General features: G+C 43.3%; 2 protein-coding genes across 4 annotated transcripts in view; both read right to left on the bottom strand.

Moving 5' to 3' along the window:
- Positions 1-935: 935 nt before the first annotated feature.
- On the bottom strand, positions 936-5265 carry HSBP1 (heat shock factor binding protein 1). Its single transcript, XM_080644536.1, has 4 exons — positions 5110-5265; positions 4440-4506; positions 3669-3789; positions 936-2482 (listed from the first exon to the last, which is right to left on the bottom strand). Exons 1-3 carry the CDS (start codon positions 5152-5154, stop codon positions 3671-3673), a joined length of 231 nt encoding a protein of 76 aa, XP_080500662.1. The 5' UTR covers positions 5155-5265; the 3' UTR covers positions 936-2482; positions 3669-3670.
- A 7895-nt stretch (positions 5266-13160) lies between these two features.
- Positions 13161-24645, bottom strand: part of CDH13 (cadherin 13) — a gene marked incomplete at its 3' end in the record, with an annotated part of 1096460 nt that continues 1084975 nt past the window's right edge. For 2 of the 3 annotated variants that reach the window (XM_080645767.1, XM_080645768.1), the window contains 2 exons: positions 21968-22186; positions 13161-14690 (listed from right to left, as the gene is read on the bottom strand). In XM_080645767.1, coding sequence (XP_080501893.1) covers positions 14683-14690; positions 21968-22186 — 227 coding nt within the window. Of the gene's footprint in view, positions 14691-21953; positions 22187-24645 lie in introns of those variants that run through there. The other variant, XM_080645766.1, reaches the window with a different exon arrangement.

The raw sequence follows: 24645 nt of genomic DNA, 5'->3' as shown, positions 1-24645 counted from the left end.
TCCTGCACAAAAGGATCACGCTTGGAACTGGAAAGGGGCAGTGCTGATCCTACACAGGCTGCAGGACAAGGTGGGGCATGGGCCCGGGCCGGGGTGTGTGTGTGGGGGAGTTGTTTCTCTGGCAGACACAGGTTGCTCCAGAAAGGCCGAGTGGCTGAGGCAGTGGCAGGGCAGAGGAATGGGAACGTGGCCGGCATCTACAGTTCTCACTTCACACAGGTCGTCTTAAGAGTGGAGGCAAACCATCCGTTTGTGCAAATGGGAAGGCCTCTCCAAGGTCACAAAGCCAGTTTCATCCGATGCTAAAGCTTTGCCTAGAGAATGGCTGGAGCACATGGCAGTGCAGGCGTTCGTTTTTAAATGGAACCCAGCGCTGCTTATGGGATTACTTCAACTGCTATCTCCCCACGTATGCAGTGTTTTACACCACACTAAGTCAATGAGATGTTAATTAGGTGGTAAGTGTATAAAAAAGATCCTTGGCCAAATAACTTGGAAACTGGCAGGTGAGAAAGTGAAATCACATTTCTCTGCTCTGGGACCTCAGAGCCTTCAACATGCTAATTTGCACTGTGATTTTCCATAAAGTGAATCCAGTACACGGCAAATTTTCTAAACCCAAGTGACTACAAGCCCTTATTATCTGGAACTTCTCCAGGACAAGTGTCCTGGGGAACATACCTGGAAAAGGTTTCCGTCTGAACATGTAAAACATCAGCTTTCCTTCGACACCCGTCAGCGCAAACCTCACCGTCACCAAGGCTCCTCATAACACAATCTCCCCCTCCCCCCACCACATTCCCATTCTGCCTTGGTTATTCATACTCAATCCTTCTAGAGGTTTTAGCTCATAATCTAAAATGGAACGTGCATTTTAATCTGAAAATGTGAAAAACCAAACAAATCACTTTGACACACAAAGGAGGCTTTAGCAGCAGGATTTCAGGCACCTTTATTCAGGGCAGATACTGTGGTCAGTGCAGCTTCCCCCAGGAATCTTCCCATTACTTAAGGAAGCCAACTCCTACCTAAGTCCTAACTATCCTTCCTGCCTACCAGGTCCAGTTGCTGTTTACTAGGCTTGAAAACACCCTGCCCACAGGTTCCATCTGATTGGCTGGAGTGCAGCAGGCTCTGGGGCTTGCTGGGCTAAACCTGCAGCACATCAAAGGAGTTTCTGCACCGGGCAATTAACAGTTAGTTCACTTTATCACAGAAGAAATTTACTCCTTTGTGTTTTCCATATAACTTATAAATAGGAAAAATTATTTAATATTATATATTTGCAATACAATCAATAAAATCTGGTGATATAGGGAACAAAAAAAATCATAGTGTTCATTAAGCGCAAATCTAAGTCACCGAAAAAGTCAACTTTTTCACTTTTTTCTATAGAAATCACTGTGCTGTGACAATCACATGGATCTCCTTCAGTCAATACTGGCCTTTAGGCTTAGCATTCCCGACACTACATTTCTGAGTGGCAAGAGTTATCCCTGTCTTCTACCATGAATAATAAAACAATTACTCTGCAGTTTAGGTAAGAAGTAGTTTAAAGAAACAGTATTACTTAAAAAACTTGAGCCTACTACAAGTCTTTTTATTATTTTCTAGTGAAGCAACTGGCATGGTCTCTTTTCCTTTTCTGTTCCTTTTTTCCAATCAGTAATTCAAAGGAAAGATGGAGCAACTGAGTTTTAAAATCCTGCCACATTTTATATGGTAACTATTGTAGATGAACAATGTAGGGTCCTACTGAAGTCTTCAAATCTCATGCAGAACTCTAACTAATGAATGCCTCATTACATTAGGCAATTCTATCATTTTCCATATTTAAAAATTCTCACACTAAAGTGGCAGTGGTTACTATTCATTATTTCAGCATCTGACCTCAAAGACTTAGACAAAATCATGGTTCAAGTCTGAGTTTTGGCAACAGAGTGGTGCCAGGTATTTCTGAATAAACAATTTTTAAATGTTCTCAACTATTGGAAAAGTATTACCAACACATTATTTGGTGTTAGTTCATCAGTCACACTGTTGAAAATCAAAGAACCCTAAACTCTATAAATGTCTTACTTTACAAAGTCTAACTATAAAGGAATAACCTACCATATGTCTAATAGAAAAAAATTACACAGCAACTTTTATCAAACAGCAACTACTACAAAAGGAATGATAGAAAAAAATGACTTCACAAAAATACACTAAAAATTTTGACAATTTTATGGAAGAACCGCCAAAGTTTTAGTGTTTAATATTTAATAGCACAACTGACCAAGATCTGAGGTGTGAAGTTATCATGTTCAAGAAATGGGGGTAGGGGGATCACTCTATCAACTAAATATATAGTATGTGATAAGAAGAATGCACGCTTTACAACATAAAACCTGTCTACACATAGTTATTAGTTGCAAAAAGCCATCTGGTCTTCTCTTGGCTTATAAAAACAATGTTCCAGATTCCAGTGTAAATTAGCAACCTATTGAGAAAGGAAAAACCATCAGCATGTTATTCATTAAATAAGGACAAATAAAAATGATACTTAGAATTATCAACTAAAAATTCTTTCAGAACCCTCTAATGATCTAAACTTATTTTTTGTGCATGATATTCTAACAGCAATACAATACATTTAGTTGGAAATCTTTATTAAAGAAACTTCTGAATCCATTTCCTCCTCCCACTCCTTTCTTTGTATCATTTCTGTAACTTAGTCTTCAATCCTCAAGAGGATGTTCTCATTCATTTGATGGGACTTTTGAGATATGAGAAGTTTCTAAGACTGGCAGGACATTTTCCACATTATCTTTATATAGGAATAAAGATGACAACCCACACAAAAACATTATGTGATTTACTCACAAAGAGAATCAACCCAATCTATTTTTCTTGTACTTCAAAGCAACTTGTATTTCACAGTAACTTATAATTTGGTCCAGTCAGGACACACCCAGAAAGAAAAAAAAAAAAAAAAAGAAAGAAATTTGGTGTCTTTTACTGCATTATTCTGTTTGGTACTCAAGTTATCTAAAAATTCTCAGTGAACTCTATTTTTATAGGGAATTAAAATGCTAAAAATGGGATGTGAGAAAAGGGGGTTTAAAATTCTTTTTGGGTTGCAACGAGGTCACACCACACTCACGAAAAGGATTATAATGAAGAAACCCATTGTGAGAATAAGGCAGCCAATTGTGCAGCTAGCTGGCTATCTTGCTATCTGGGTATTTTTGATTATTAGTCTTGCCTCTGATATGTAAAATTATGAAGTGGAAATTTAAATAAACTCTAGGGTGAAGGCTTAATGTGGCCATAATCTAGTTCATCTAAGTCATAACCAGTTACTGTCCTGGCACTAATTGAGAAGGTAAGTATTCCTGAAAGAATCCTTAGAATTTAAGGCATTTATGAAGGTGGCAATGTGGATACTTGAGTTCTTTTTTTGAATAAAACAAAACAAAGCAAAAACATTAAAAAATCTTCCAGTAATAAATTTTCAACAAAACACATTTCTTTGTTTTGGACTGGAATGATATATACCAGTGGTTATTTACCGTTAATCAACGGTCTTAGTTACTGAGGACATAGGTCTAATAAATAAAAACTGGGAAAAAGACTACATCAAAATGATAGTGACACACCCCATCCTATACTGCCCCTTCCCTCACCTTCAACTCTTCTGTGTGGCAGGTATCTTGTTTTCACCTTCCAGTTCTTCCACGCCGGCCTGTGTCATGAGGTCTGCAATGTTTTTCTCCAGGTCATCAATGCGACTACTCATGTCATCAAGTGGTGAAGTTAAAGACAAAGCACACCAACATCTCCCATTTCGAACCTTTTCCTCCAGGGCCCTGTGGCCTTAAACACAACTGTCTTAATGGAACACGTTTTCCAATTGCATAACAACGTTTCCAGTCATGTTGCATAACAACATTTCCGTCAACAACGGGCCAAACACATGAGGGTGGTACACCATTCGGCCTAGGTGTGTAGGCGGCCGCACCACGAGGTTGCGGTAAGTACACTATGTCTGCAGGACGAAACCCCCCAAGGACACATTTCTCAGAAGGTATCTCCGTCGTTAAGACTAATCTGGTGGTTAAGAGTACAGGGAACTGGGGGAAGGAAATGCCAGCCCTGCCCTTTCCTAGTTATGGGATCTGGGCAAGTTGTTTTACTTTTCCAGGTTACGGTGAAGATCAGAGGAAAGATACACATAAAACGTTTAGTTCAGTCACCAATCATGTTAGACACTATTATGGTGGCCTGTCAGTTCCTTGAGGCCGGGGGCTAGCTCAGTTGCACTCCCAGCTCTCACACTGAACTTCTCAACAAGAGTACATCTGAGCTCAGTAAAAATGAAGTTGGCCTGACAGTTACATCCTGAGAAAACAGGACCCAAACACCCATAGGAGGCTGACTCCAAATAGAAAGGATATTTCTTCCAATGATCTGGTCGGACATGGTCTGAAATTTATCTTGCATCTGTTGCAGGAGTGTCTGCACCTGTGAAACAACAAACCAAACCACCCCACGCTTACCCGGAAGCACCGTCACGAGAGAGGATGGGAACCCTGGTCCCAGAGGGAGGCTGGGATGCGGGGTCCCAGCCCCAACTAGCTTCTGGCAGCTCAGAGGCCTTCGGCAAGGATTTCCCCTCCCGGGGTTCCGTTTTCCCTGTCAAATTACACCGTGGGGCTGTGAAGCCCCTCCCCGTTTGGGCCCCGCTGCCATTCAAAATCTGTTGGGTCTTTCGGCAGTTTTGACGGCTTGGAGGCTCTGGGGTGTGAGGGGGGCAGTGAAGGGCGGGTTGCGTGGAGAGCTGAGGGGTGCGGGGCTGAAGTGGCGGGGACCAGGGGGTCACGCGAGGGTGCGGTTCAGGGACAGGTGAAGGGCCGTCGGGCCTGGGAACCTCAGCAGGCGCAGGGGCCCCCACCCAGAGGACCGGGGCGGGTCATGATGGCCAGCGGCCTCCGCGGGCGAAGCCTCTGCAAACACGGCCTCCAAAGGCCGGTACCCGCGCGGCCGTAGAGAGGACGCCTGGGTCCGCGGGCCTTGCCGGCGCCGCCCCGGATGCCTTGGCCTCGGGCCCGCACGGACGCCCCTTACCACTGAGGTGAGATCCTGCACGGTCTTGGGGTCAGTCTCAGCCATCTCCCCGGTTCCCAGCTTGGCGGTGATATCTCAGACCGTCACCGACACTTCCGTTTATCCGCGCAGACGCCCCCAGCGGCTTCTTCTCGCGACGACAGAGGCCTTCGCGCGACCGCGGGGGATTGTGGGAGCTGTAGTTGGCGTCACGCGCCGGAAAGGCCTGCGGTCTCGAGCCTCGCTCTGAGCGAGGCCCCGCCCCCCGCCCGCCCTAACCACGCCCATCAGCACTTCTCTCGCCCCCACCGCTCCGCCATAGCCACGCCCCCCAGCCACGCCCCGGGTGGAAAAAAGGGTAACACCGCGGTGGGGCGGAGGGTTGAAAGGGTGGCTTTGACCTCTTCCCAGGCTGTCCGTCGTTAAAGGCCGCACTGGTTTTCTTCGGCCCAGTCGGGACGCACTTGCCAGGCGCCTGCGAGGTGCCAAGCCCAGGCCTGTGCTGCTGCTTGCCCGCCAACAAAACCCCACAAACACCTGGAGGGGAAGCTGAGGTCTCAGGCCTGCGGGGCGCGAGCACCTTGGGCACGGCTGCCCAGCCGAGGGTCTGGTTACACCCTCGATCTCAGGGGTCTTCCTTCTCCCCGTGAGGGTTGAGTGGAGGTGCTGGCGGAGTGGGGCAGTTGTATTTAGCTTTTAACTTAATTATAAAATGCGTTCTGGATGGTGCAAAAATCCTAAACTACTTTTCATAAAGTCCACACTCTTGTAACCGCCCCAGGTCAAGAAACATGACCAGCTCCCGGAAGCCCCTCAGCGCCTTTCCTTTCACCCCACCCGCCCACCCCTGAGAGTGACCGGCGTCCTGACTTTTAACACAATCGGTTTGTTTTGCCTGTTTCAACTTCATATACACGTAAATGGAATCAGACAGTAAGGCCTTCTCAGTGCCTGGCTTCTTTCATTCGGTATGATGTTCCATGGGGTTGAGTGGGGAGGGTTTCTGTGGGTCAAGGAGGGAGACTGGATTTGGTTGTTTAAGGAGGGCATGCTGCTGAGGTGGGACTCATGTTCCAGCCCCACAGGTGGTCTTGGAGTTGGTCTCATTAGCAAGAGATAGGAGAGTCCTTGAGGGAAGGCCTGGCATGTCCCAGGTGGTTCACATTCCTTATCTCATTTAAGGATTGTGTGTGTGGGGGGGTCAGTTCCAGCTTGCTTTTAGCTGCAGAAAGGCTGTAAGGGAACCCACCCGTATCTGTAACAAACCTGAGGGGTTGGTCATGGAGGGCATAAGACTCAACTCTTCACCCAATTTCACTCCCTGTCCCCAACAACAATCCCCCTTCCCTGGATCCCCTCCCTGCACACCCACTCCATCTTCCTTCCCGTGCCAAAGGGGTGAAACTCTTTATAATTTAGTTGTTGTTAACTGGTATTTGGTTAGTGCTTTACCTGATCACTTAAACATCTCTCAGTGTTTTAATCCTCAGGACCCTGTGATATAATTATCATCATTTTACAGTTTTGAGAAAACTGACACAAAGGGGCTGAAACTCTTAAACCAGGCAGTAAAAGTAGGAAGTAAGAGAGAGGACTTGAGCCCAGGACTTTCCGACTCTACCATCTCATTTTTCTATCCTTTTAGAATTCTCTGAGTCGTCTGGGTTTAGAGCAGGGTTGCTCACCAGCAGCACCACTGGCATTTTGGGTCAGCTAATCCTTTGTTGTTCTGGGGGGTGCGGTGTGTGCCCTGTACATTGTAGGATGTTGAGTAGCTTCTCTGACTTCCACCCAGTAGACGCCAGTAGCATCCCCCACTCAGCCATGACAACCAAAAATACCTCCAGACACTGCCAAGTGCCTCCGGGGGTGCTGGGGGTGGGGGGACCACTCTCAGTGGAGAACTACTCCCTTTAGAAGATCCAGAGACATTGCCCAGGATTCTGCTCACTTGCTCTTCATGGATGAATTAGTTTTCCTTTGGGCCATTTCTTGAGACTTTGGCTCTGTACATATTGAGATGGAAGGATGATGTATGAGTTTCCTAGGGCTGCTGTAACAAAGCAGCACAAACTGGGCAGCTTAAAACAACAGAAATTTATTATCTCACAGCTTTGGAGGCCAGAAATCTGTGATCAACATGTCATCAGGGTTAGTTCCTTTTGAGGATTCTGAGAATCTGTTCGGTGCCTCTATCTTAGTTTCTGGTTAACTGCTGGTAATTCTTGACGTTCCTTAGCTTTAGATGTTCCATAGCTTGTAGACATTCCTCAGCTTGCGTCACTCCAGTCTTCACTTCTGTTTGCCATGGCCTTCAACCTGTGTGTGTTTCTCTATTCTTCTTATGAATAGGGGCCTACCCCTCTGCAGTATGACTTTATCCAAACTAATTATATCTGCAAAGATTCTGTTTCCAAATAAGGCCACATTCAGAAGTTCTGGGGATTAGGACTTCAAGATGTCTTTTTTGGGGGGACACAATTCAACCAGTTGGTAAAGTCATACCACTTTCAATTTGTATCATACTTGGTATTTTATAAAGTGTTGACATGAAGCTCCAGTCATTTAGCTAGTGAGTAGTCAATACTGGGTGGGATTTCAGGCCTTTTCACTTTGGACCCCAAACACTGGGGCATCACACCCAGCATAGAAGTCTGGACACCCACACCCCGATTTCTAGCCACATCTGACTTATGGCTGTGAGCAACACAGAACACGAACAAGACTGGAGGTAGGGGTGTGTGTGTGTGTGTGTGTGTGTTTCTGGCAGGAGACTTGAAGGCTTTTTATCCAAATAAAATTTTTCTTTACATAAACAGCAGGCAAACTTGACACTTTTTTAGTGGATACTTTTTTTTGGCACTTAGGAAGACAGCACACTCTCTCTGCGTGGAGACCGAGGTCGTTTAAACAGCTGCTGTACCCAAAAGCTTCACTAACTTACAGTCACGGCTGATATACTTACTTTGTAGGGCTGACACACGGGTCCTAACTGAATATTGTTCCATTAACAAAACTACTGTATTATGTGTAAGGCACTAGTAATTAACCTTTAAAATGTCGGTTTTGAACAACCCTCGTTTTAAACCTTTAAGTGTCATATCTTCTCTCAGCATTTTTTTAATAGCTCTTTCTAGACTAATTGTGTAACTGAAGTAATTCTCTTTCCCCTTTCAAGACGGCTTGGTTTTACATGAGCTTAATGTGGTACTTTCCTAATTGTTCTTTGGTTCAGCGGGGCCATTCTCTCCACACTCCTGCTTTCCCAGACCTTCACGTACATGTGTGTCTACACTGAGATGAGATGTTCTGTGTTTGCCTTGCGTGGGCAGAGAAGGAATGATCATCACTGAGCCTCAGAGAACTTCAGTTCGTCCTGTCCCTGGTTGCACCTGCCATGACCCAGCTCTGGTCTGAGCCGAGGCTCACCTGGTTTTCTGCCAGGTTGCTGGGCTGGTACCACAGCAGCCTCAGGATATGCTGCCTCGTCCTCCTAGGGGCCTGGGCTGCATTTGCTCCCAGCCCTCAGTGGACATTTCATATACCTTTCCAGTCTCTTCAAACCTATAAATAAAAATACATAAAACATCTGACCCATAGGAGGCACTTATTAAATATTAGCACCCTTTCCTTCCTCTTAAGGATCTCACTAATGTTGCTGTCTATTTTATCTACCTATTATCTATCTATCATCTATTATCTATCTATCTATCTATCTATCTATCTATCTATCTATCTATCTCATCTATCATCACCATCATCACCAATCAATCTACCATTGAGCAACAATCTATCATCAATCTAATCTAATCTAATCTAATCTAATCTAATCTAATCTATCGTCTATCTGTTTTTCTCAAACCAGAGGGATTTGACTGTTATGAAGAAGAAAGGAAGAGAGTTAATTATCAGGCAGGCAGCCCTTGTTTTTAGTCTTGGTGTTTAGACATTCTAGGCCAACCAAGCACCATTTGAAAAAAAAATCCTTTGCTCTGTCACTGTTTCAACTGTACTACAGATGGTCTAAGACCAAGTATAAACATTAAAAACCCCAGATAACCTTTATTTGAATATTTTACAAACAAGTTACAAATTTCTTTGCAACCACAGAATAAATCAAACGTTACTTTACAGCTGAGGAACTGTAAGCAGTTGAGCAACAAGGGCCCAAAGGAACTGCATCTGCAATAGATTTAAGTATTTTTTTAAAAAAATATATTTTATTGATTTGTTACAGAGAGGAAGGAAGAGGGATAGAGAGTTAGAAACATCGATGAGAGAGAAACATCGATCAGCTGCCTCTTGCACACCTCCTACTGGGGATGTGCCCGCAACCAAGGTACATGCGCTTGACCGGAATCGAACCTGGGACCCTTCAGTCCGCAGGCCGATGCCCTATCCACTGAGCCAAACCGGTTAGGGCTTAAGTATTTTTAAACAACAAACTTTTATCCCTTTTGTGTGTTTATGGAAAAAACTCATTTAAAATTTGTGCATGTTTTTATCCTGGGGTAATAATATCTTTATTTTAGTGTTAATACTTAACACCAGGACAGTATGGATATGTGCATGACAACACGTAAGTTTTTCATATAGCCTTCCTTCCAACTCTTTAATAATCTGAATAAAGAATAACTGTATTACTTTCTAAAGAGAGAGCTTTAAAGAAGTAGCAGAAAAAAGGGAAAAATTTCAGCATATACTAATAGTGCTTCTCTAGCCACTTTCTCAAAGGTTCCGAGCTTCATAGTGAAAATTACTGTGGTCTAGCTATACCCATTGCTTCTCAGCCAGCACTTGGGGGCAAATAAAATGGTTCAAAGGCTTATCAAGCCCAGCAACCCTCCAACCACTGATGCTGTGATAGGGATGCAGCATGAGAGACAGGAAGATGCTCCTGCCTACTGAATGTGATGAATATCTAAATTATTTCTGCTTCAAGTATAGACTTATTCTTAATTTATGGAATTAAAGTTCTCATCTGAAATCCTTGTTCATGCATTCATTCCTGCCATTCTTTTTGTCTCTACATATTTTGTATATGTTTTTATATAAACACAGAAACTATAGAATTTTTTCAGTTGTGAGCTAATCTAGTAGCAATAGGAAATATAGTAAAAGTAACAGCACAATAATTGTTCATTGCTTTAGACGAATAATTGTGAAAGTACCGTATCATCAGATTTTGAGACAAATCTTAACAGCTAGGTGAGAAGTGAAGATGGGGTGCATCACCTTTGTCAAAGGTGTAGCCAGGTGATCAGATTGTTGTTATTGTTATTAGATAGTAGGTAAACAAAAGGTGGTGTGTTCTTTCTCAGTGCTCATGTTTCTGTTGATGTGATCTACCTGTTGATTCAAGCTTAAGTCAGCTACACGTAGATTAATGTGCTACATTTACAAAATCAGAAACTGGCCCTGGGGGGGTGGCTTAGTTGGTTGGGCATCTTCCAGTGCAACAAATGGTTGCCAGTGTGATTCCAGATCAGGGCACATGCCCGGGTTTTGGGCTAGATCCCCAGTAGAGGGCATGCTGGAGATAGCAGATAGATGTTTCTCTCTCCTTCTCCCTTTCTCTCTCAAAAAGAAAATGAATAAAAAGAAATCAGAAACTGCTCAAAGCTCTTTTAGAATTTGTCTACAGCTGAGCACAGTACAAGCTCTTGGAGATCTCGCATGCTTTCTCCCCCAACTTTCCCTCCCCTCAGCTGGTTTGGCTGTGACTGGGTCCTGGGGAGGACATGTCTTTTCTTTTGGATAACAGATATCTAATTAATCTGGTAGAAGCCTCTCATTAATTACTCACTAATAAGTCATGAAAAGGAAGAGAGGAAATACTTAGAAAATTATAATATCTTGTTTGGGAAAAGTTTCTAAGGTTCCATTATTAACTTAGGATAGTGTTAACAGTTCTTAGCAGAAAGTTCTCAGAATTAAGAAAACACAGAAGGTCTGGTTAGCTGGTCTGGATAGACAGTCGTGCTAATTGGGGCTCAGATGAGGGTTTCCTGGTCTGAAGTGGCATTTTCTCTGGTTTTGCTGCAGAGCTGGCATGGGCCCTGAGCGACAGTGGGAACGACACGAGCCCGGGGTTCTGGTTCTGAAGGCCGCTCACCGTGGGCAACCCATTGATTTTTCTGAGCCTCAGCTTTCATTATCTGTAAGTTAGAGAGGGAAATAACACTTGCCTCATACGCTGTTGTAAGGATTCAATGAGTTAATAGGTATAAAGGATTTTGCACAGTGTGGGCACCATACCAAGCAATTAATAAATAAAAGTAACAAGCAATTAATTAATGTAAACTATCATCATCATCATTACCATCATCATTAACTGCATTTTGGTACCTTGTTCGTACACGCCAGAAGGACTGTAGACTCTTTCCTTCAGAATCACCTGGATAGTCTGTGTGTCAGTATAGCTGCTCTCACCCCAGCACCAAGCAGAGTCGGGTTAATACTTTTTCAGTTGCCACGTCTTTAGATCCAGACCCGATGTATTTATTTTGGATGAAATGCAATCTGATCTACTTTAAGAGTTTGATAGTAGATGGTTAGTTCATTGAACAGAAGGTTTCAAATGACATTTTGAAATTCTGGGATAAGTTATCAAAATTTCTAAAAATGTTCTTTAAGAATCAAAGTCCTATCTGCTACCTGCCATGAAATGTAGCTGGATTTATTTTGTGAGGATGTTCACATCTGCTGGTGTTGGCTGAGTCATGCAGGCACACCCTCCTGAAATGATCTTCAATGGAGGGACTGGCAGTATTGAGGTAACTTTTATCAAAATTAGAGAATGTTTGCATGTTCTTGTTAAAACACACACATGAAATAATTTATCATATGTAAAATGGGGGAAATGTAATTTTTAATGAACTAAGGTGGTTGATGTGTTTAAAAAGCAGTGACCGTTCACTCAATGGAAACAAAGCCTTCATCTCGTGCTCAGTCATCAGGAAAAGCAATTTCTGGCTTTTACTTGACTTTCTTTTTCCAATAGCTTGGACTACAATAAAATGCACTGATAATAATGACATAATATTTGCAATATACTTTTACTTTCAGTAACAAGGTAAATGCATTCTAGCAAGTTAAAAAACATGCTGTAATTTAGGACATGCTACACTTTGGCTGCTAAGACTTGGTCTTTTTTTTTTGTGTGTGTAGAAGGATTTAAAAGAACAACAGAACTATCTCTGTCCTGGGAAGAACTCTGGGGACAGGGAGTGTACTTAAATAGAGGACAATCAGGGCATATTGGACTTGTTAATGAAGTATGCACTTCACCCCTATTTTCCCCTGTTCTAGGCTAAGTTAAGTCACTGGCTTGATTTCTTCTTTTCAAGAGAAAAACACCCATTTGCAAAACACAGGAGAGCCTCTTGCTTACTTGAGTGAGAGGGTCACTGGACCATGGTATTTCTCCCTGGGGCCGGCCCAGGCTCAGGCAGGAGGTGAGCTTTCGGATTCTGTTAGCCTCAGGGTCAGGCTGCCAAGCACCTGGCCATCTGAGGATGGTCCTTGGTCCTCGGTTTGTTCCGGGTGACCATTCTCCCCCTGCCTCCAGGGAAGAGGGGAGTGAGTCCAACAGGGAGAAGGAGGCTGTGCCCTCTAAGCCAGAAGAGGAGGTCCCGTCAAGTGTGAATGTACATCCCCCACCCTGAGCCTGCATGTGCACTCCTGGCGAACTGATAGGTCATATTCGGGGCGTGGCATCTCCTGATTGAGCAACAGGAATTGTTCCAGAGGAAAAACACCCACGTCCTGGGACTGTAGGCAGATGGTTGTGACCGTGTGTCACGCATCATCACATTGAGGGTGATCTTGCTCCTCTGGAAGTATGCAATCATCTTCACAGTGGATTGTGAAATGCTCACATCGCTCATTATGGTGAGGAAGACGAGGGTTGGCCCGAGCTGTGAGGGGTGCTTCTGGCTTCACAGACTCACTCAGCTAACGAGAGATGTACAGGGAAGCCCAAAAGGCCAAATACGTGAACTTGCACTAAGACAAGACTCAGCATCAGTGACAGTAAGTAGACACAACATAGAAACCAGAGAAAAGCTATTGTCCAGCAGTTTTAACCACCAATACCCATTTATTTCAATGGAGAAAAAAAATCTCTGCATTCTATATGCTCCAAAAGATTTACTGTTGAAACAAATACAATATATGGAACTCTATCTGTATAATTTTACTACAATAAAGACAACATATGACTTCTACTTCCTACAGAAGGCGAACGGAAAAGCACAGATGCCAACAGAGACGGCATAAGAAAGCGTGTGTGCGTGTGTGGTTAAAACCTTTAGTAAGCAACTGCATTAAAATGTGCTAAGACACTTACCCTAGTTTGTGGCGAGCTCTAGTAAAAAGCCACAGGCGGTCACTAGTTTTATCTGATAGAAAAATTTGGTGTGAGCTTTGATGGTTCATTTACAGTTTATCGACAAGAAGATAATCTTAGTACAAGCACTAACTTTCCTCTTACGTTGACATGCTCACAGAATAAAAATCAATTACTTTTCAAACATAATGAACGTCTTTTATTTTTAGGTTTGCAAACAACTGTAGTCGATTCACACAAAAGGGTACTTTTAAAACTACCTGTATTTACTCTATTTTATGCATGTATATGAAACAAACGGTGTGTATGTGCGTAAGTGTATGTCTATACATGTGGGCATATATATGTATACACGCGGTATCTGTCAGCTTCTTCATATGCCTCTTCAGGATGACACAATTGTAAATGTAAGGGAGGGGTTCTCTGCCATGACCCGTGTCCCCATAAGAACTAAGTCCAGAGGGTGGCTGTGGATTTAGGACACATACAAATGCAGACAGGTGCTCGGGGACGAATATTTCAGCCCTTTGCATGGCATTTGATGGTAACATTTCCTGCTCTGCTCCTCACCACTTTCGCTCAGGATCGCGGCATATGATGGCAGTGAAAACTGGGTGTAGCCCTCAGGTGAAGAGAAAGGACTCTGTCTATCTATCCCTCTCTGCACACCTGCCTGCTGGTCGTGGCAGCATCCAGACCGAATGGGATGGTGGGGAAGCATCAGCTCTGGTCTGCGCTAGTGTCCAGCTTGCTGCTGAGGTCCTGGGGGGTCAGCTGCCGGCCTCTATCCCTTTTTGTTTAGCCTCTCAAGGGAGAATGACAAATCAAAACTGGGCTGTCCTATCTCATCTCGCTCTATAAATACTGGTATGTACACATACAGATACTCCTACATATACAGACACTAACCCACAGACACAGCTGGAGGTGTGGACTGCTGACTAGCAATGTGGCAACACATCAGAAAAAGTAGTAGTTATTCCTGCTCCTGGAGGGCACGTGATATGCCATGATCTTTAAACACTCAGGGGAAATTCAGAGAATCCCATTAATCAAAGGAGAAAGGAAGATGCTGTCAAAATGGTGAAATACAGACTAACTGAAATGGCAAAGAAAAGGAAAATCTGGAGCAATTGAGGCCTAGTTGTGAAGTTCGAAAGCTGTAAACGGCAATCTTCCGATTTGGATTTTTTTTTCCTGTTGCTATGGAAACTTGGTAGTCAAGCGTCAGATGTCAGGAGTTCTCACAGACCTGAATGGCAAAGATTCAGAGTTTAAGTCAAGGAATATGGCAACTCGGTTCAAAACATGTTAGCTGAATGCTAGATACATGACTGACAGGCTGTAATATACGCATTTATAGACATTGCACTACCTTGGGAAAATTTTTTTCTTAAGCATAGCATTTGAAGAGAGAAGGAACAGTTCTGCTGGTTTATGTCTTAAAAAGCTGGACTTCTCCGAAAGTGCTCGATGCCAAACATCTCACTTCAGACCAGCAGCAGTTATAACCTCTGCTACCATTGAGCCCTATCTCTTGTAATCAGCCCAGAGCTTGGCTATTTTATCAACAAGGTGACTTGGTAGATGAGAGATTGATGATTGTCCTAGATATTCTTTTTGGTCATGGACAAGAGCTAGATACCTATTGGTATATGAGTTTCCTGTGGCTGCTGTAACAAATACTACAAACTTAGCGGCTAAACAACATGAGTTTGTTAATCTTACTGTTCTGGAAGTCTGAGGTCCACAAAAAGGGTCTTATGGGGCTAAAGTCAAGGCGTGGGCAGGGCTGTGTTCCTTCTGGAGGCCCAGGGGAAAACCACTCCCTTGATTTCTCCAGCTTCCAGATGCTGCCTGCGTTCGGCTTATGGCCACTTCAGCCACCTTCATCCCTGAACCGTCTTATCAAAGTTCACGGAAGTTGCCAAAGGTATGGTTATTCTCGAGGTTGCACACTAGCCCAGGGTCTTCCATTCTGCCTGATAATAGCATGAGTGGAAATAGCTTGTTTTCTGACATTTTTGCTTAATTATTACTATATCTTGAATTTGTATAGGGAACTGGTACCACCAAATCTTTAGTTCATATCAAAGAGATAAAAATGTGGCCAGGTCAAGCTAGGAGGTAATGTAAGTGCAGCTCATTCTGGAACAAACTGATCATTAGAACTCGAATGGGTTACTCTGTAGAGCTTGGGCTTTTTCATTCAAAAGTCACGCATCTACTCTGAACCCACTGGTTTAGAGGTTGAACATGTCATTTATCTGTTTGGAAAATCTTAAGCAGCATATCTAAATTCTAGATAAACAGTCTTTGTAATGAGACTCAAGTACAAACAAGGTGATTTAAGAAAGTTATGGGTTAAAGCTGTTCTAACAGAAAGGACCATGGAAATTAACAAGTTATTTCAGGTGTAATTTTTGGTTATTTGGTATCCCAGGGACCTTTACATTGCTTGACAAGTGAATTCCTTTGCAGTTAAGAGTCTCCTGAACTCATTTAGTTCCTTTATTCCACTCAAAGTTTCCATTGACTTAATCTCTTCGGTTACTTGGCTGCGGTGAATTGTACCTGCAGATTCACCCGCATTTGAAGAACATACTAAATGGCACAGCTAATTTTATTTAAAAATACTTTCCAGTATGGTACCAAGAAGTTAAAATAATAATTTCATTCACTGAGAAAAACAGAAAAAAAAATTGGTTAGTAACACCCACTGAATTAGAAAGATGCCAATCCATTTTAAGTCAATTTAGACTACTAGGTTGATTGCCTGAGATCACCTATATAATTTATGTAAAGTTTTTAGCTTTGCACATACAAAGCCCATGAAGTTGTATCACTTTAAGGGACCATAGCTTCTCTACAAAGCATGACTCGGGGCCTCTCCAGGCCAGGATGGCCTGCTCTACCGGGTCTGATGCTTCTCCAGACCCGTCTCTGCTCATAGCACATTCACAATAAAGAAAAACAAAATAGTGATACTCTCAACAACATGGATGGTGTGATTCCATTTACAGAAAATTATAGAGAAGATAAGACTATAATTAGAGAAGGCAGGTCAACGAGGGTCTGGATCAGGGAAGGGGATTGACAGCAAAGGGGCACAAGGAAACTTTTTGACTGTGGTGTGTACAACTGTGTAGTTACAATTCATCAAACTGTACACTTACAGGGTGAATAATTAGAGCCCGGCTGGCGTGGCTCAGTGGTTGAGCATCAACCCATGAACCAGGAGGTCCCGGTCCAGTTCCCAGTCAGGGCACATGCCCGGGTTGTGGGCTCGATCCCTAGTAGGGGCGTGCAGGAGGCAGCCGATCAATGATTCTCTCTCATCACTGATGTTTCTATCTCTCTTTCCCTCTCCCTTCCTCTCTGAAATCAATAAAAATATATTTAAAAAATGAAAATAAAAAGCATTAGAAGTAAAAGTATATATTTATTTATTTTTGGCTTAGATTAAGGTTATAATTCAATGCCTCCTCCTTCCCAGGCACCGACATTTAATTTTGGTCCTTGTTAATATGGCTCATCTCATCTGTCCTTTTATATGCTTGCTACTGCTAGTTAATTAAGCCTAAGACAATGTTTACAAGGTTTTAGGACAGTTTTCTTCCTTGAAGTTGACTGTGCACACCACATAGAGCCCTACATAAACCACAGACACAGCCTAACGGAGACGCCAGCTTGTCGAGGACCTTGGGACGGTCCTAGGGGGGAACTATGCATTCCCTCACTGTCATCAACAAGCAATTTAAACAACAAAATTGGAAGTAAAAATAATTTCATTTACATTTTTTATTACTTTCAATGTCATTAGTTTTATTTCCTGTATTTTTGGATGTCAAAGAGAGAAGTGCAGATCTCTCAGATCAATTCTCAGCTGCAATAAAGCCATCTATAGTATCATAATAAACTGAAATGTTTTTATTATCTTTTTCCACGAGGGAGGCATTCTCATGGTGAACGCTGGTCTCACTGCTTACTCACATGGGACCTTGGGACCTTTCTGAGTTTTCTCATCTATAAAGTGAGATAAATTCACAAAGCCAATAAAGTAAATAGAGAGAGTGCCGAAACCGGTTTGGCTCAGTGGATAGAGCGTCGGCCTACGGACTGAGGGGTCCCAGGTTCGATTCCGGTCAGGGGCATGTACATTGGTTGCAGGCACATCCCCAGCGGGAGGTGTGCAGGAGGCAGCTGATCGATGTTTCTCTCTCATCATTGTTTCTAGCTCTCTATCCCTCTTCCTTCCTCTCTGTAAAAAATCAATAAAATATATTTTTTTAAAAAAAGTAAATAGAAAAGCCATAGGACATAAGAGTGTTCAGTTAATGCTAGATCTATTTGGATTTGAATATTACTTAAGGGGAGGAGAAAACCCATATTTCTTCCCATGTCGTATGATGTAATCAATGCAATTGTATGAACAACACTTTAAAGATGTTGGCACATTTTCTCTGCAAAGGGCCAAATATTTCCAGCTTTGTGGGTCATATGGTCTCAACTCTGCCATTGTAGCAGAAAGCAGCCACAGATGATATGTTAATGAATGAGTATGACTGTGTCCTAATAAAACTTTATTTACAAAAACAAGAATTGGGCCAACTCCTGACACACCAAACGGATTAAAGACACACCAAGTGGATTATACCAGATCAAAAGTACTATGGCTGAGTTGGGAAGGCATATCACCCTTGCACTTTGTAATCTAGTTTCAGTGCTTTTAGAACCCCCTGTCCACCTTGTTTAATAGTTTAGGCCCATTTCTGTGTAGCCTCTTGTCCATGTCATGTTAACAGTGGCACAGGCGGGATGACCACTAACTTCTGCTCTTATGAGAGAGTGTGGGAGCCATAGGACACCCATGGTTACTTATTCATGCTGGCTCTAACCCAGTCTCTCCTGTCCTATTCTGCACATCTCTCTCTCTCTCTCTCTCTCTCTCTCTCTTTTTTTTTTTGTCAGGAAGAACATCTTGGGCCAGGTATACAATAAAATAAGAATGATCATACTTGGCAGGCATCTCTAATGTTCAAGTGAACAATATTAAGCATTCTTTTGCCTTTTATACAGAACCAGGTTGAGGTTCTTTTTTTAAAATATATTTTATTGATTTTTTACGGAGAGGAAGGGAGAGGGATAGAGAGTTAGAAACATCGATGAGAGAGAAACATCGATCAGCTGCCTCCTGCACAACCCTACTGGGGATGTGCCCACAACCAAGGTACATGCCCTTGACCGGAATCGAACCTGGGACCTTTCAGTCTGCAGGCCTATGCTCTATCCACTGAGCCAAACCAGTTAGGGCAAGGTTGAGGTTCTTTTGGAAGTCAAACAGGTAAGTGGTAACACCTGTTCTTAACTGTTTTTTTTTTTTAAGCTGAAAATTTTTTGCTTGTGGTGCAAAACATTGGAAGGTCAGCTGAGTACCTGTTCAGCTGTGCCAGGAGACTCAGCTCTCCTTTCTGAGGATGATTTTGACTTTCCCTACAGGTGCCCTTACCTACAGTGAGAGAACCAGGTGCTGCCAGGTAGGAGGCTCTCCATTTAACTGAGAACAGAAAAACACATTGGACCTCTCAAACACAGTACACATGTACCTGTCTTTCCTCAATGATACCATTCTGAGTATACAATGAACACAAGGGCTTTGGGAGTCATTGCGCAATTCCACCTCGGATTAACTATGATTTGAGAGTTCAGAGAGAGGAGCAGTGGCAACCGTTGGGGACCTACTCATTCATTTCTGATACCTACAGGCCAGGGGTTTCCAAAGCAGGGGGCACAAGGAAATCCCTTATTGGTAAGAAGAAAGTCTGTCATGTCTATTTATGTTCCTTTCATTCTAAACAAATAGATTGTTTTACTAATACTTAATACATGGATTGGTAGTAGCAGATGTGTGTATTATTATAAAAATGTGTGTAAAATATATGAACCCTGGGTCTGTGGTTTGGAGGCCACTGTACATTGGTTCCATAGGTTGGACGAGCCTGGGAATCTGTATCTCAATGAACAGAGGGAGGAAGTCTCCATTTAAAACACCCATGCAGTCTGGGGTAGCTGGTAAGTGAGCGGTTCCTGCAGTGCCTTGTTTCCTCAAAGGGGTGTCATCAAGAATGAGGCTTTATGTTGTGTAATTAGGTTATAGACGGTGATGAGTGAGTGACTACTCATGATCTTCTCTCTCTCTCTATGTACACACATGATTGTGCACACACAACACATGTGCACAAGCACACCCAGACACTTGGACACGTGTGCACGCAGCATTTTTATTTCTCTATCCAGACTCTGCTATATGTGAATTCCAATTTCTTCTGGAACCCAGTCCTGGGCTTGCAGTCTGACTAGAGCTCACGTCAGAAGCTCCTGGAAAACAGATTCCAGTGTTTACTGCAAGAGCTGGTCAGAGCAGGACACTGTAAATAACCCTAATGCGTCTGTGCCATAGTCATGTGACAGGATACTCTCTCGCTGTTAAAATGAATGAACTAGTGCAGGGTGAACTATGGCTGGTGGGCCATGGTGTGCTTGTGTGGCTCTCAAGCTAAGAATGTTTTTCACACGTTTAAAGAGTGGTAAAGAACAAAAGAATGAAGCCAAAATAACCCACACCCACAATAAAAAAGAATATGTGATGGAGGCCTGATACGGCCCACAGAACCCAAAATATTTGCTGCCTGGCCCTTTATAGAAAATGTTTGCTGACCCCTGAACTAGAACAACATAGATGAATCTTGGAAATACAGTGAGAAGAGGAAGAAAAGCAAGATGCACAACATCATGCTCAATGTAATACAAATTACATAAAGTTTTCCAAACGGCACAGAATAGAACTATACATGGTGTGTGTGTGTGTGTGTGTGTGTGTGTGTGTGTGTGTAGTAAAAGTATAAAACATTTCAGGACACATTCTAACTCATAAAAGCTATTGTCTCTTGGGAGAGAGAATAATAAAACTGGAGAGAGGAACACCTTTACCTGCAATATTTCATTCCTTGAAGAAATGTCTCAACTATCCAGTGAGACACTTCTCATGATAAAGTCTTTTCCTCTTTAGCTCTACTCATAGGACGCTGGCCCTGTACAGAGCTTTACACATAGTAACTTCTGACGTTGGAATGTGTGTTGCCTGTGACCTTACTTGCCACTGTCATCAGGATATAGTAACTTCTGTTATTTTTTTTCTAATCATCAATTTCTCAACTTCCAAATTTATAATTACATTAGTAATCCTGTCAAAATGTAAATACCGAGGGCCAAAAGGCTTTTGAATGGCATTAGCTATCTATCCTATATTATAAAAGGGTAATATGCAAATTGACCCTAACAGCGGAACAACCTGGAACGACTGGTCGCTATGACGTGCACTGACCACCAGGGGGCATATGCTTAATGCAGGAGCTGCCCCCTGATGGTCAGTGTGCTCCCACAGGGGGAGCTCTGCTCAGCCACAAGCCAGGCTGATGGCTGCGAGTACAGGGGCAGTGGCGGGAGCCTCTCCTGCCTCCTCGGCAGTGCTAAGGATGTCCAACTGAGGCTTAGGAGCCATCAGTAGGACATCCCCTGAGAGCTCCCGGGCTGCCAGAGAGATGTCTGATTGCCAGCTTAGGCCTGATCCCCTGGGGAGCGGGCCTAAGCCAGCAGGTGGACATCCCCCGAGGGGTCCAGACTGCGAGAGGGTGCAGGCCGGGATGAGGGACACCCTCTCCCTCCCGCCGAGTGCACGAATTTTCGTGCACCAGGCCTCTAGTATATATATAAAAGCCCAGTGACCTAATGGCAGAATGACCAGGACAATTGGTTGACCAGTCACTATGATGTGCACTGACCACCAGGGGGCAGATGCTCATCAGCTGACCTGGATGAGCGATGCTCCCACAGGGGGCTGATACCCACAGGCCATGCCCCCGACCAGTGCACGAATCTGTGCACTGGACCTCTAGTATGTAAATAATTGCTAAAATTAAAACTGGACTAGTATCCCATAAGTAGGAAATGTCTATTCGTTTTATGCTCACATCTATATTACTAGGTATAATAATTTATTTGTTTAAAATAATGCTCCATTACATTAAAGCCCTTACCACCAGGCAGTGAAAACAATGTGTGAATTATACATTTATCTCTTTTCCTATGGCCCCACTGCCATCCATGAATTCTCATGATTGTTCTTAAAAAGTTGTAGTATCTACTTCAACCCTGAGAAAGATTATTCAGCACAATGTAGAGAGAAATAGGGCCCTGGCAGACCAGTTAACTAATCCAGACACATTGGTATTAGCTCAAGTTCAGGGGCATCAACAGGCAGTATCTCCACCTGTCCTGTAGTGTAGCAAGGGGTATGGTAAGATGCCTTTCAAAAGTACTTGGAGCACTTTTACATGTAACACCCTCTATTACACAGACATCAACTAAAACAAATGTTTCCTCTGGGATAAATTTTTTTGAAGATACATGGGAAAAAGGCTTTGATTACGTTTTCATTATTATGCACGCACTGGAGTTAGGCCAACTTACAAGCTACACTGAAGAGGGAGATGAGCAGGACTGAGGTCAGGCTGAAGTGCAGGGCCCCCGCGGCGTTGCAGTCCACTTTGGAATTCTTGCAGGAACACACTTGTACCCTGAGGTCTGTGATGTTCGTCATGGGCGGTTTCCCTGAATCTGTCACCATGATGGGCAGCTGGTAGTTTGCTTTGTTCAGGTTTTGAAGAAGGCTTACCAGGGCATGCGTGTCTGTGAAGACAAGGGGCCTTCATGAGAGAGGGTCATACCTTTCCAACAAAAGAGTGAGATCGTGCAAAACAGGCATTGCATTTTGTTTATAACCAGGTGGGTGTTTAAATTTAAATTCATTAACATTGGATAAACATATCAATTCAGTTCAATTGCACCAGCCACATTTCAGGTGCCTGGCAAACACACGTGGCTGGTGGCTACCACCCTGGCAGCCCAAGTAGAACGTTTCCATCATCAAGGAGGTCTATATTTCAGTGTTATTATCATCAATTTCAAGGGGATCCACTTTTGTGAAATGATTGAGTAGCAAGAACCCCTCCGTGCAAATTTATTATACCAATAAAGCAATATTCAGAAAGAGCATATTCGATATCTAGAAAAAATAACGTAAAAATCTATTCTTGAATGATCATAGTGTACATTTTAAATATATATATATATAACTAGAGGCCCGGTGCACGGGTTCGTGCACTGGTGAGGTCCCTCGGCCTGGCCTGCAGGGATCGGGCTGAGACCAGCTCTCCGACATCCCTTGAGGGTTTCCAGATTGTGAGAGGGCGGTTCTGGGGTGATGCACCCCTGAATCGGGCTCCCTCCTCTCTGGTCCCGGGTGCATCATCTGAGAATCACCCCTGCCAAGTGACGGCAGCTTGGCAGCTCCTGTGTTGAGCGTCTGCCCCCTGGTGGTCAGTGCGTATCATAGCTACTGGCCGGTTGGCCAGTTGCTTAGGCTTTTAATGTATAGATTTTTATTTGTCAATTATACTTTAAAAAAACTGGAAGAAAAGAAAAAAATTACCAGTTCAGAGATTTTTGTATAGGAATCCAAATTTAAATAATAAAAATAAATTCTTGGAACGCCCCCCCCCCCCCCAATAAAAAAAAAGTCCTCTCACTCTCTGTGTGGGCTTGAGCCTGTGTGTCGCCAGGGGGGTGGATTCTGCTCTCAGCCCAGAGCCCACAGCCCTGGATCTGAATGGGGATCCACCGCACAGCCCACACGTGGAGATGGGGGTCTTTAAGCCCATGTTTGGTGGGAATACCTGCCCTTATCCAGGCCTCTGGGCAGCCCTCAGAGTGGCCACCCTACCTGGCTACTGTTTTAGCCTCAGGCTATTCCTTTTCAGATGACTAAGGATTTTTTGTTTGTTTGTTTTAAACTGCCCCTCTCTGGGCATAGACAATGCTAAGTATTTGGGGGGAAAAAATTGGGGACAAGAAAAAGAATTTAGAAGGCATTTTATCTATTACATAAAACCAGGAGGGAAAGCAGATGAAGTATTATCCTAACCAGAAGGTTAGATGGCAACGCCGATGTAACCAAGGTAGAAAATTACCCCAGTGAAATGGCAGATTAACTCATGGGACATTCCCCCCTCTCCCTCAAGTAGAGAAGAAACTCTTGAATGAGAAAGTTCCAGTTGGAAAGATCTGGTGATGATTGTTCAAATCCTCTGCAGCTGCATACACTAGCAAACAAAACAGTAACCCCTCAAACAAGAGAAGGGCTGTTTTAATTAAAAATAATCAGTGTAACAAAATTCATTCTTTAAAAAGCAATAAAATAGACAAACAGGCAACTATAATCAATAACAGGAGAAAGGCAGTAATAAAATGAGATGTGAGATAAAGCCATCACAATACATATGAGATTTTTAATAGAAAATTTTATGCACAAGTGTACTATACATATTCAGAACTTAATGAAATGGTAATCCCCCATCTCTCTCAAAAATTCTACCACTAATGTAACAAGAGGGAGCCCTGACTGGGTCAATGGCAGGAGCCGTTCATTACTGATGGCAGAGTGTATCTTACCTAAGGCGTGAGTTCTGGCTTTTGGCTTTATTTCCAGGCAAGGTGAACTTAGCGAGGAGGAAAGTGGGTGAGGTATTGTAGATAGAGGGGTACTTCATTACTCAATATATTGGGGTTTCAGTCTTAATAAGGCAGGTGATACATGCTGGGCCAAGTTTTGAATACCACATGCCCGCATGGAAAGATTGGCAGGAAGGGACACTGCTTGTGAGTTTCATAAATGAGGGACAGGATAGATGAAAGAAGATATCGAAGCTGAAAGCAAAGGCAAGGTCATAATAAAGACTGAGTCAGTTTTGAGGAGGTCTGCAGCATAAAATGGAAGCTGGGGACCTGAACTGGTGCTCTTCTTCTTCTTAGTCTTTTATAAAAGCAAGTTCACCAGGAAGCAACTCTCCCCGGTGCTGGCGGAAGTCAATGTAAGCACAGTTATTCGAGAGAGGAGAGACAGCCCAGCCAAGACATGCTTAGGGAGAAGCAGAGACCCGGCTCTTGAAGGCTGGAGACTGGGTGTGTGTGCTGTATAGGGCTGTGCAGTACAGGATGTAAAGCACAGAGTGTACAGTACAAGGTGTACAGTATATGATATACAGTATTGACTGGATGGTGTAGGGTATGCAGTATAGTGTATAGTACAG

The sequence above is a fragment of the Plecotus auritus genome (genome assembly GCF_963455305.1).
Source record: "Plecotus auritus genome assembly, chromosome: 10".
In the NCBI taxonomy this organism is placed as follows: domain Eukaryota; kingdom Metazoa; phylum Chordata; class Mammalia; order Chiroptera; family Vespertilionidae; genus Plecotus; species Plecotus auritus.
The sequence above is the reverse complement of the archived record's forward strand: the minus strand, read 5'-3'. Positions and strand labels throughout refer to the sequence as shown.

Excerpts from the sequence above, each read along its gene's own strand:
- HSBP1 (XM_080644536.1), bottom strand. The coding sequence starts at position 5,154 with ATGGCTGAGACTGACCCCAAGACCGTGCAGGATCTCACCTCAGTG. Across the intron at positions 4,507-5,109 it reads TGCAGGATCTCACCTCAGTG|GTGCAGACACTCCTGCAACA; the intron begins GTAAGGGGCGTC and ends GTTGTTTCACAG. Across the intron at positions 3,790-4,439 it reads CGACCAGATCATTGGAAGAA|TTGATGACATGAGTAGTCGC; the intron begins ATATCCTTTCTA and ends TAACTTCACCAC.